Source organism: Gopherus flavomarginatus, chromosome 1 (genome assembly GCF_025201925.1).
Source record: "Gopherus flavomarginatus isolate rGopFla2 chromosome 1, rGopFla2.mat.asm, whole genome shotgun sequence".
Taxonomy (NCBI): domain Eukaryota; kingdom Metazoa; phylum Chordata; order Testudines; family Testudinidae; genus Gopherus; species Gopherus flavomarginatus.
The window spans coordinates 362,521,622-362,534,737 of NC_066617.1; the positions used below are offsets into that span (position 1 = coordinate 362,521,622).

Below are 13,116 nucleotides of genomic sequence, written 5' to 3' on the forward strand. Positions count from 1 at the left end.
CATCTTTTTCCTGAAGAAAGTGTGTTTGTGCTTTGAGCATTAGCGCAATTGGTTCACTTGATTGGCGTATTCAGAAGTGGAAGGGAGGTGTTTCTTTTGTTTTGTTTTGTTAAAGGCTCACAGTCACCATGGCTTGTGTGTGCACCACCGCACCCTGCTGGCTGGAAACAAATATTGCATTGTGTGTCATAAGCCCTCTATTGCTCACTGCCCCAGGAGATTCTGTCAGCTCAAGCAATAAGGACACCCCCCACAATTTAACTTGCCAAGCAAGCAATGCATCATGAACCCTGCCCAGGCTCTCATCAAATGCTCCAAAGCAGAACCCAGCCCTCCCTCTGTCCCCAGCAGATCAGATCACACCGCACCCTGGTGTTGAACAGGAGCCTGGGCAGCATTTGTGTCTTGGTGACAGCGAGAGGCAGCACTCCCTAGTTCCTGGTGGAGTCGCTGTGTAGGCTCTGCACGGCTGTAGCTTTACTCCTCTCCCACAGGGCTGCGGGAACAATGGCGTCCCTGGGCACCCTTCTCCATGTTCACCCTGCATCTCCTTTTGTCTTTGCCCCTCAGCACCTGGAGTGACTCATGTGATTGTCCGCGAGGACCCCTACCGCGTGTCAGGAGACCATATGGCTTTGGGCCTGCTGGCCGGCGCTGCCACCGGGGCCGCCCTGGGATCCTTCATGTGGATGCCGTGCTGGTTCTAAGAACTCGCTCGCCTGCGGGATGTCTCTGGACCAAGCGCTTGACCGAGAAGTTTGGGTTCCCTCATGGCGGCCTGCGGGGCGATGCTCTAGAACGTAGATCATTGTAAGGTTCCCCTCCCATCCCTGATGAGTCCGCACTTTGCTTGGCGTGCCTGACTAGGCGCATTGGTGGCATAAATTTTCCTTTGCCTCCTAACCCAGCAGTCTTTTAATTTTCTCATCACTCAACACAATCCAGATGCCCACCCTGACCTAGGCCTTGCGCTGCCCACCCAGACCTCGACCAGGGCCAAGCAGAGAGTGCTGCTGTTCCGGAGGATGAACAGAGACCTCCAGTACCTCCCAACGTCTCCTCTGCTCCAAACTGACAGCTTCTGCTCCTGGCCTTCCTTCTCTGAAGAGAGGGACAGAGGAGGTGAGCACGGAGCCAGATCCTCAGCTGGTGTAGGGTGATTTAACTCCACTGATGTCAGCGGGGTGATGCCAGCTTACTCCAGCTGAGAATCTTGTCTCCATTGGCCCCCCGGGTTTCAGATCCCTGTAGCGTACAGGCCAGTGCTGTGTAAATTGCAGGTGTTTTATACATTGCATTTAAAAGAAATCCTACTTGGACTTAAATAGGACGTAAAAGGAAACAGCCCATTTCCTATGTAGCAGCCCCCCTCAGATGTGTAATATAGAACATGTGACTGACTAGCTGTGTAAAGGAAACACATATATCATCCCATTGGGGGCGGGGAGGGCAGGGTATTTTAGTTTAGACGTGATTCTATATGGTCCAGTGCACCGTGAAGTGCAATAGGCAAAGTCTACAGTGAAGTTCATGTCACCTGTAAAACGTACTTGGCCGTGAGCCACGCGAATCCCTCCATGTGTCATATGTACACCAGCACACGTGGACACTTACCAGCATCTGTTACATTCCACTCGCATATTAAAAAGCTCTGACTCCCTCACTAAGTGTGTGACGCCCTCTGTCCATTCCCCACTGCGCTTTGTGCAGGGGCTGGCCTGGTGGTTAGCGCCCAGCCCCTGCTGCCCCCCAGGGCCTCTTGCTCTCTGAGCTGCCGGGGCTGAGAATGCCATCCCCAGGAGGCAGGACAAGGGAGGTCTTTGTGGCAAAGACTGCGGTGGACCCCCAAAGTGCCAGGCCATGAAGGGGGCCATAGCCACGCAGGTCACTGCCAGCAGGGGGATTCAGGAGGATGTGAAGTACAGCCCTTTTACAGGCTCATGGTCAATGCTAAGGCGGTTCCAGGGCCCCGTGCTGTTCAACCCTTGTTCCCTCTTTGAGGCGGCAGGATGGTGAGTGAGTAAGTCTTTGCAGGCGCAAGCCATGTCCCTCCCGTTAGCCCAGTTCCGGCCACTTCCAGATGGTTTCTGCTTTTCACTACAGCCTGCACTGGTAGTGCCTGACTATATAGCCAATTCCACACTTCGTTGCGTGAGCCCCCAGACTGACCCCCTGATAGGAGCACAGCCCCTGCTTTGACCCCGGGCATAAAGAGAGAAAGTGTCTGCTGAACATAGTGGCCCAGACTGGGATGAATGGTAGACAGAAATTATGCCTATTTCATGCCATTTGCAGTGGTGGATGTGCAAGGGTGGATGGCAGAATGCCCATTCTCTGCCCACTCTTGGGAGTGGGCACACACAAGGGTGGAGGGCACTATGCCCAATCTGTGCCCAGTGGCAGAACTTGGTGCATGCAAGGGTGGAGGGCAATATGCCCATTCTGCATCCACTGGCAGCAGTGGGTATGCACAAGGGTGAAAGGCAGTATGCCCATTCTGTGCCCACCTGTGTTTCAAGAGGCAGGCATACACTATGCAAATTGCTGAGGGAAAACAGGCTGTAGCTTCCCCTCTCTCCTACTAGATCTGTGGGCGACAAGAGGCAGTTTTTACACCCCGCAGGGTTTCTAGGAACCCAGTGCAATCCAGTAGCAGGCATTAACTCTAGCCGTTTCTGGGGCACTGTCTGGTACTGTGCTGTAACCAGTTGTTCACTTATGCTGGCATGTCCAGCATCACGCAAGGTGGGCTCCGGGAAGCATTCTGTAATGCCGCTGTACATCTGAAGTGCTGCAAAATGTAGCACGACCCTATAGTAACACTGACTCCTGTAAATGCACCTCGCCACTGTGTGGTCAATGGCTTCAGGAGTGCTGTGATGTCTAGCCTGTGTGGCATTGCTCCCAGAGGGGGAGTTGTGTTATGAGTGTGGGGCTAAACCCCCCGTGGGATTCTATTTTAAAGAGCCCCTCTAAGGATATCAGAGATAATAGTGGAGACAGACCATGGGCCACATTCTGACCTGGTTTGCCCCACTGTCAGAAAGCAGCAGCTCCATTGACTTCAAAGGAGTGATCTGGGTTTACCCTACTGAACGCTAGAGCATAACATGACCTTATCTCATGCAGTGGAGAAAGGTGCCGGCCAGTAGCTCAGCACCCTTAGCATTCAACTGCTGGGTGGGCTTTTCCCTGAGGATGATTGACAGAATTGTTGACAGGTCAGTAATGGTCTTTTTAAGTGCATTAGGTAAGAGTGCAGCTGTAGCCAGGGTTAGGGGGGTGAGCAAGACAGCCTTAGCCACTCTGTGTCCATTTTTCAGAGACTGCGAGGTATTTACTGTGCTGTTAAAGGGACCCAGAAAACATAAAACATGTACTTAAAGACAGACCTTGTGTCTGTTACTAATAGCTTAGATCAGTGGCAGCCAGGGGTACATGTACCCATAGGGGCACACAGAGATCTTCCAGGGTACATCAACTCATCTAGACGCTTGCCTCATTTTACAACAGGCTACATAAAAGCACTAGCGAAGTCAGTACAAACAAAAATTTCATACAGACAAAATGCGAAGTCAGCAATTGTTCAGTAACAGTGTGGCTGTGACACGTATTTTTATGTCTGATTTTGTAAGCAAGTAATTTTTAAGCAAGATGAAATTTGGAGTACTCGAGACAAATCAGACTCCTGAAAGGGGTACAGAAGTCTGAAAAGATTGAAAGCCACTGGCTTGAGATTATTTATACGGCAAGTATCAGGGGAGTAGCCATGTTAGTCTGGATCTGTAAAAAGCGACAGAGTCCTGTGGCACCTTATAGACTAACAGAAGTATTGGGGCATGAGCTTTCGTGGGTAAATACCCACTTCATCAGATGCATGTCATGACCCTCATGCGTCTGACAAAGTAGGTATTCACCACGAAAGCTCATGCTCCAATATGTCTGTTAGTCTATAACAGGGGTCGGCAACCTTTCAGAAGTGTTGTGCCGAGTCTTCATTTATTCATTCTAATTTAAGGTTCCGCGTGCCAGTAATACATTTTAACATTTTAGAAGATCTCTTTCTATAAGTCTATAATATATAACTAAACTATTTTTGTATGTAAAGTAAATAAGGTTTTTAAAATGTTTAAGAAGCTTCATTTAAAATTAAATTAAAATGTAGAGCCCCCCCGACTGGTGTGTGAGTGCCACTGAAAATCAGCTCGCGTGCCACCTTCGGCATGCGTGCCATAGGTTGTCTACCCCTGGTCTATAAGGTGCCACAGGACTCTTTGTCGCTTTAAACTGCAAGAATGTTAAGACCCAATCCTGCTCTCACCAGCAAAGCTGTTAACCCAGATACATCTACAGTGTGATAAGCTATGGCACGGACACAGCTGGCCTCCATCAGCTGACTCAGGCTTGCGGAGGTGTAAAATTGCCATGTAGACTTTCAGGCTCGGGCTGGATCCAGGGCTCTGAGATGCCACGTGAGGTGGGAGGGTGCTTGCCCAACCTGGGCAGTGAAGCTGGACTGGTCAATTTCACTTTCACTTTCCGTTTCTGGTTGTCTTGCACTAGCACAAAGCTGCGATGCTGGGGTGCGAATGCTGCAGGGGACAGTTTCCATAAATAGGAGAAAACAATTCCGTCACATATAAAAAACCCCCCTGAAAGCGTTCCTACTCATTCAGTTTTGTAACAAGCCCTCTCAGTTCCAATTGACAGTTTAAATTCTAGCTTGACCTGAGCAATGGGAGGCTAAGAGGGCACAGGGCACTGATTTTTTCCACTCTCCCGCATTGCAGGATGCCAGCAGTATGTGGCCAGTGGCACCCCTTGCGTCCAGGAGGGTGGGGAATGGCTAGTGCTCGCGGTATTGCTCCATGGCCTCAAGGGGGTGTGGCCAGGTGGGTTGTGGGTGTGGTAGCACATGCAGCACCTGCAGTCACTGGGTCGAAAGAGCAAAGTACGATTCTGCCTACATCTACCCTGCGCAGGGATATTGCCCCAAAACATCGTTGCTTGGCTTGGCTGCTAGGGCTGCCTACTCAGCACCCCAGGGGCATGGCTTGGCCCTAAAAGGAATTGACAGTGACCCTTTTAAGTGTATTTGCTTCTGTGAATACTGGCGGTGTGGTAGGATAGCGGGGAACCCTAACAACAGGCATAAGGACTGACTGAGAACAGAAGAGGGGGGTTTGCTTTCTGTCTCCTGCGTTTCTGTTTGATGTAGCCACCAGCCATCCTCTCCCGGTATATTCTGACCCGCTTTGGTTCACACTGGTACAGTAGCTGTCCTTAACAGAAGGCCTCAGTGTTTTAATGCTAATAGGTCACTGTTTCCTTGCCACTTTTGCTTTCTCTTTTTGTGTGCCGAGGAGCAGAGCTTTGTTGTATCACTGTTGCTGTAAATCCACTAATGTATATTTTAAGAATAAAGGCTATTTAAATCTAATAAAGGTAGTTCTTCACTACTCTGTGTATAATCTGTTGCTTTCTTTCCCATATTTAGTGTCTAAGGGATGGTAGCATTATTATGAGTTACTAGCTGGTATCATTACAACTTCTTTTTGACTGAGCATATAGGTGACTAGATCGTGGAAGAATGCTTATTGCTAGCTGTGGTGCAGTTCAGAGCTGAGTATATGGTCAATAAAGCTTAAATCTCTCAGACTGAAATAATTTCTTAGCTGAGTTTCTGCATATAGGTTATGTTCATGTAAGCAAATAAAAAATACTACATGGCATCAGAAGCTCTGTAAAGAGCAGGGCAATGGAATCCGTTAGAGTAAAGCTGCCCAGGATGAACTGGGGAAGTATGCACCCCACTGGGGAGTGAAAGGAATTGAAGCATCTTACAGAGCTCCTTTAGGAAAATGCTGCTCTCTGCTAATCTGGCTTGGAGAGAGCAGGAGAGGCATTTATAATACTTGGTATGAATGAGCCAAAGCCCTGCCTCATCCTTAACAGAGCACACAGTCCCCAGAATAGCATCCACCCTCCTCCCCTGCCTGGGAACTAGCTTCATTGGTAATCCAAACCAGTGAGCTTCAGCATAGGGTCCCTCCCTGAGCTTGCCTGCCTCAATGGTTCCATCTGGACCTGCCCAGGCCTAGCGCATGCTCTCTAGAGAGCCCCTCCCACATTCATGAAATGCCGGGGGAGTTAACAAACTACAGTAGCTTGTGGCAGGGTCGTTCAGCCGAAGAACTGGTTCCATTCAGATGGCTAAGTCATCTAAAGAGATGAGGGCATCTCAGCAAGGGGGTCTCAACCTGGAGGTTGTGAACAGATGTTGGGGTCATGGCCCCACCTGCCCTCCCCATATTGCTGGGGGATGGTGGGGCAGGGTCCAGACTGGAGAAGGTTGAGAACCACACTTGATCTTATGAGAGGTTGGAGGAAGACAATTATTGTTACTACCTTTGCGCCCATGCCCCTGAGTAGTTCTCAGTAGGACTTAGGCACATGCTGAAGTACTGTCCATTTTGATTGCCACTACAAAAAGGTTTTTTTCCTCTCCTGCTGGTACTAGTTCACCATAACTGATCACTCTCGTTAGCGCGTGTATGGGAACACCCATTGTTTCATGTTCTCTGTGTGAAAATAAATCTTCCTACTGTATTTTCCACTACATGCATCTGATGAAGTGAGCTGTAGCCCACGAAAGCTTATGCTCAAATAAATTTGTTAGTCTCTAAGGTGCCACAAGTACTCTTGTTCTTTCTGTGGATACAGACTAACACGGCTGCTAGGCTGAAGCCTGTCCTGCATAGGGACACTCGTCTGATTCAGGGCCATAGTTTGTCTGACAACCATTCTGTAAATATAGCTACTGCCCTTAGGAAATGCCCACACAAGGTAATCTGAGGCACAGAGTGGCCAAAAGAGTCATCCAAGGTCATACAATAAGCCAGCAGGCTGATGGGGTAAACCCAGGGCTGTGCTGACGCCTGGCCCCACCTGCTCTCCCTCACATATTTACATCCTTAAGTACCAACCCAGCTGCAACTCTCTCCACTCACCGCCCTACCAATCTTCACACATGTTTGAACAGGTGAAAGGCCTGGAGCTCCTGGCCCAGCTTCATCCTGGGGTGCCATTCCACTGGCTCCCTGCATAGCTCCGCCCCAGCGCTTCGGCTGATGTGCAGGAAATTGACAGGCTGGTCGGTTTGTTTTGATGGAAAGAAAGAAAGAATGGGAACAGGCAGAGCAGACCCCTGGGGAGGGAGGATGAAGATCTTGTTGGCCTGCCTGTGATGAAAGCGTTGCTCATTGCAGCCAGAGACCACGTGACTCAAAGGCTCAGAGACCAGCAGTGCAGCTGCTCTTAGGATTTAAGTATTCGGCCAACCGAAGCCGGCAGCTGCCAAACCTCGGCACTGTCAGAAGCTGCCACCTGTGTGTAATGTTAATAGCCTATTTCTCCACAGAGAGGAGGCAACGGGCTGGCTCTGCACAGCAGCAGAGTCCAGAGTGGGCTGGTTCCTGCTGCTTTGCCATGCCACTCGCTACCAATGTATGAGCCCTGGAGGTGTGAGCAAGCTGGCAAGCTCTGAATGGAAGGTGAGCAGAATCCTAGGGCCTGGCTTTAGATTAGAAATCTCTGCTAAGAGCTGGACCGGTGCTAAGCACCCTTGCTGCAACAGGATGGCAAGCGCTTTCCCAGATTTTGATCTGAGGGGGCCAGCTTTTGCAATTCAGGCATGAGAAAGATCAGGGCAAGCTTAGTTGAATACTTAGCTTAGTGTTTACATAGCACTTTTCATCAGTCGGTCTCAGAGCGCCATACAAAGGAAGGGCAGCATCGTTGCCCCATTTTACAGATGGGGAAACAGAGGCAAAGAGCAATGATGTGTTCAAGGACCATGAGAAATTAGGTCACTAAGCCATTGTCTAGGCTGGGTATTTGCCTCGATGTCACCCACCAATGCAGCTGTATCAGTGCTAAGCCCTGCCACAGACAGCGAAGCTGTCACATGGGTGGCTCTCCCCTACTGGAAACCCGGATACGCTGGCTCACTGCAAATTGCCATGGAGGTTTGCACTGCAGCTAAGCAGAGGGATGAATCCAGGCAATTTCCCATCTCAGTCAAGCCCTCGGATCATCATGATTCTTTACTATTTCAGTCAGGTTCAGGGACACCCCTGGGCTAGGTGCTGTACAGAGAGCTGGGCCGTGCCCTTGGGCGCCTGCGCTCTAAACAGAGAGCACAGAGTGCGGCAAGGCAAAAGACACAGAAGCAAAGTGCTCAGGATGGCGAGGGACACGCGCCTTGTTAATTCCCCCCACACCATTTTACCTACAATTGAAAAATAATAACAAATAAAAACTATGTTGATTTCCTAGTCAAGGTACATTAGGCTGAGTGACCAAGCAGTGTTCACGCCCTACCATTTCCAGTTGGACTCCCCTCTAGTTTTTTCCCCACCCTAAACTCCCTCACTTTAATACAAAAAAGGCAGGAAATCTTGAGCGGGATAGAACCCCCTCCTTTATTCTGATTTAAAAGCCCCCTTATGCTAGGGTCCCATTTTTCAGGACTTTTTCTTATATAGGTGCCTATTACCCTCTGGGCACTGTCCTGTTTTTTTTACAGTTGCTATCTGGTCACCTTATGCAGGCTCTGAGTCACCCACAGTTTCTTCAAAGTACACAGCTCAGCCAGCTTGGGCTACTGACGAGCAGCTCTATCTACCAGCAATACCCCAGTCAGTGCTCAGAATGAGCCTTGCTGGGCATCTGGAATATCAGCAAATCTGTGCTACTTCAGAGGATATTTGACTGCCTGGGGGCTCCTTACAGAAAATACTTTGCCAGCTGCCTTCTATTTGTTATCAGTGGCACCATGGAGACAGGCCCATGCTCAGAAGGGGCCCCAGCGTGCTCTGCTTGCACCGTGCCCTTAGACTCCACCACTTGCTCCTCTCGGTCTGCCTGCCGGCCAGCCGAGAGCTCCTCTCCACCCGCCGTCTTCTCTATGCCTCCTGGCCAGACCCCAGTGTGCCTCCAGTTCCGGCCGGTCTCTGCTTCCCACCACCTGTGGGGCCCGCTTGTCTCCCCGGAGCTGAGCCGCCTGGGACTGGTGCAGAAGCCTGGCCAGTCTCAGCCAGGTGTGTGTGGCAGAGAACAGTTTGGAGGGCTTGGCTGGGCCGCCCAGGCAAGTGGGGGGCTGTGTGGCATGGCATGGGCCCACCCTCGAGAAGAAGGGACACGCTGGCAGCACAGGGCCAGGAGAGCCATTGCGTGTCTGGCAACTGCCAGTTTGTAAATAGTGCCCTCGCGCTGGGCTGGGCGGAGCATGGTCACTCCTGCCATGCCAGGCCCCTGGCCAGCCACTGGCTCCAGGGACCAATGCCGTGCTCCATTGCCCCCAGGGGGGCCCACAAACATGTTTGGCACTGGACCCACAAAAAGTTAATCCATCCCTGTTCATTATGTGACGGGAGACTTAACAGCAGCACCTCCACTGATCAGAACCTGCAACACCATGGCGAGAGTGGAACACTGCACGCTCTTGAATTCACTGGGTCAGTCATTGAGCTGGAGATGACGTTAGAAACAGGTATAAACAAATAACACTTGGGAATAAAAACGGGAGAAACAAGGGAGGACCCCCATCAACTGGAAGGCATGGGACGCATTGTCCTAGGGACAGGGCCAGCTCCAGCATTTGTGCTGCTCCAAGTGGTAGGGGGTGGGTGGGAGCCACGATCAGTGGCACTTTGGCAGCAGCTCTACTGGCGCCGCTTCATTGCTTGGCAGCAATTCGATGGCAGGTCCTCCCCAGACCAGGAAGATGTGGTAGATGAGGCTCTATTCGTATAACTGACAAAAGCCAGATCACAGGCCCTGGTTCTCATGGGGGACTTCAATCACCCAGACATCTGCTGGGAGAGCAACACAGAGAAGCACAGACAATCCAGGAAGTTTTTGGTGAGTGTTGGGGACAACTTCCTGGCGCAAATGCTGGAGGAACCAACTAGGGGCCGTGCTCCTCTTGACCTGGTGCTCACAAACAGGGAAGAATTGGTAGGGGAAATAGAAGTGGGTGGCACCTGGGCAGCAGTGACCATGAGATGGTTGAATTCAGGATCTTGACAAAAGGAAGCAAGGAGAGCAGCAGAATACGGACCCTGGCCCTCAGAAAAGCAGACTGACTCCCTCGGGGAACTGATGGGCAGGATCCCCTGGGAGGCTAATATGAGGGGGAAAGGAGTCCAGGAGAGCTGGCTGTATGTTAAAGAAGCCTTATTGAAGGCACAGGAACAAACCATCCTGATGTATAGAAAGAACAGTAAATATGGCAGGCGACCAGCTTGGCTTAACAGAGAACTATTCGGTGAGCTTAAACACAAAAGGAAGCTTACAAGAAGTGGAAACTTGGACAGATGACTAGGGAGGCATATAAAAATATTGCTCGAGTATGCAGGGGTGAAATCAGGAAAGCCAAAGCACAACTGGATTTTCAACTAGCAAAGGATGTGAAGGGTGACAAGAAAGGTTTCTACAGGTATGTTAGCAACAAGAAGAAGGTCAGGGAAAATGTGGGACCCTTACAGAACGGGGGAGGCAACCTAGTAACAGATGACATGGACAAAGCTGAAGTATTCAATGCTTTTTTTGCCTCAGGCCTTGGCTACTCTTGAGAGTTACAGCACAATAAAGCCGCCCACACCACTGTAACTCACTCCCTGTCCACACTGGCAAGGCACATACAGCGCTGTATCTCCGTGTACTCCACCTCCCCGAGAGGAATAACAGCTGCTGCGGAGTGGCTGAGACACTGGTGCTCCAGTGTAAAGGAGGAGTAACCTTATTACGCAGTGATTGACCTCCGGAAACTCCCCGAAATCCTTTTAAGTGAAGGTTCCTCTCTTTGTTTTGTTGTGAACTCCGGCTCCGGAGCTGCTTATCAAAAAACCAACCACAGCTCCTGTTCGCTGTGAATTAGCAGAGGCAGGCGGGGGGCTCCCTTTGGAAGGCCCACAGCTTGAAGAGAGAGGTGGCGTGCGGTGGGGGAGGGGAAGGGTGCGCTTCTGTGAGCGGCTGCTTAGCTGGTCTGTGAGAAAAAAACAAACAGCTGCTGTTTGCTTTCAGTGAGCGAGGGGGGGGGGGGTCGGAACTTGCAAGCCAGGGAGCTGACACAGTGTCAGCTCCAAAAATCCACTCTCCTCTCCCCCACGCTCCCTGTCACACTCCACCACCCCCCCTTTTGAAAAGCACGTTGCAGCCATTTGACCGCTGGGATAGCTGCCCATAATGCACCGCTCCCCATGCCACTGCAGATGCTGCAAACGTGGCCATGACAGTGCACTGGTAGCTGTCTGTGTGGCCACACTGCAGCGCTTTCCCTACTCAGCTGTACGAAGACAGGTTTAACTCCCAGCGCTGTACAGCTGCAAGTGTAGCCATACTGTCAGTCTTCACAGACACCAGCAGCTCCCAGACTGCATTTCCCCGCCTATCCCTCTCTCCGTCCCAGGTGAGCCTGGGAGGGAGTGGGGAGAAGCGGAGCAGCGGTGCGCTCGGGGGAGGAGGCGACAGTGGAGTGGAAGTGAGCTGGAGGGGGAGCGGTTCCTCTGCCCCCCCCGGTTACTTCCTGCGGCCCTCCCCGCGCCCCTCCCACCGCCGCAGATCTCCTCTGCTCAGGGCCGCCCCAAGCAAAAAAAAAATAAAAAGGAGCCAGAGGGCTGCCCCTTGGAAAGTGCCGCCCCAAGCACATGTTTGGAGCGCTGGTGCCTAGAGCCAGCCTTGGGCAGGGCCTGGGGGGATTGGGAAAATTTTTTTTGTTGGGGCAGCAAAAGACTTGGAGCTGGCCCTGCTTGGAAGGGCCCCTCTCAACTGCCCACCTTCGTCCCTACCACACCCCTTTGACGAGGAGTCACTGCGAGGCCCTTTCCTCTCGGTTCCACCTCTTCAGAGTTATAGCCTCATATTACAGCTCAAAAGCACAGTTTAAATTCCTTCACCCCACACCTAAGCTGGGAATGCTGAAAGCAGGTTCCAAATATGAAGACAGAACTAAGGACCCTGCTCTGTTTTGATGCGTGAGGCTCTGCAAAAAAAGGAGAAACTCAAACCATGTTGTTTAAAGTCTCCTGAGGGTGGTCTCACCTCTCCCCGCCCTCTCTTATGTAGTGGGTGATCCCAGCAAGATAAGTGCCAACTAACTCCATCCCCTGGAACTACACAAGTGATTTTGGCTCCTTGGGTTTCCAAACAGTGATGGGGCAAGCCCTGCACTCAGGACCTCTAATGTAAATCCAGAGTAACCCCCATGGATTTCTTAGTCTGGATTTACACCTGGACAGCTAGTGACCCGATTACTCTGTGCTAGACACACACCAGGGGTTACTGGCCAACCTGGGTTTAATCCAAACTCAGCTTCTGTCATAAACAGATAGTTAAGGGTTAATAGAACAGGAGTACTTCATGTCTCTTTTGCCTGTAAAGGGTTAACAAGTTCAGTGAGCCTGGCTGTCACTTGACCAGAGGACCAATCAGGGGACAGGATACTTTCAAATCTTGAGGGAGGGAAGTTTTTGTCTGTGCTGTTAGTGTTTGGTTGTTGTTCTCTCTGGGTTCTGAGAGTGACCAGACGTGTAACCAGATTTCTCTCCAATCTCTCTGATACAGTCTCTTATATGTCCAGAATAGTGAGTACTAGGTAGATAAAGCGAGTTAGGCTTATGTTTGTCTCCTTTATTTGCAAATGTGTATTTGGCTGGAAGGAGTTCAAATGTGTATTTTGCTGAAAGGATTTTATTTTGTACTTGTATACTTAGGCTGGGAGGGTATTCCCAGTGTCTATAGCTGAAAGACCCTGTAACATATTCCATCTTAAATTTACAAAGATAATGTTCACTATTTTTTCTTTCTCTAATTAAAAGCTTTTCTTGTTTAAGAACCTGATTGTTTTTTTATTCTGGTGAGACCCCAGGGGACTGGGTCTGGATCCACCAGGGAGTTGGTGGGGAGAAAGGTTAATTTTCTCTCTGTGTTAGGATTACTTCCTCTCTCAGGGAGAGTCTGGGAGGGGGAGAGAGAAGGAGGGGGAAGGTGAATTTTCCTCTCTGTTTTAAGATTCAAGGAGTTTGAATCACAGTGATCTTCCAGGGTAACCCA

The 13,116-nt window shown here is 50.6% G+C and overlaps 1 protein-coding gene across 1 annotated transcript in view; it reads left to right on the forward strand.

Moving 5' to 3' along the window:
- PLEKHB1 (pleckstrin homology domain containing B1) overlaps positions 1 to 1,663 on the forward strand; it is a 32,726-nt gene extending 31,063 nt beyond the window's left edge. Inside the window, exon 5 of the mRNA XM_050931114.1 lies at positions 571 to 1,663. Coding sequence (XP_050787071.1) covers positions 571 to 707 — 137 coding nt within the window. The 3' untranslated portion in view covers positions 708 to 1,663. The remainder of the gene's footprint in view (positions 1 to 570) is intronic.
- The last annotated feature ends 11,453 nt before the right edge of the window (positions 1,664 to 13,116 follow it).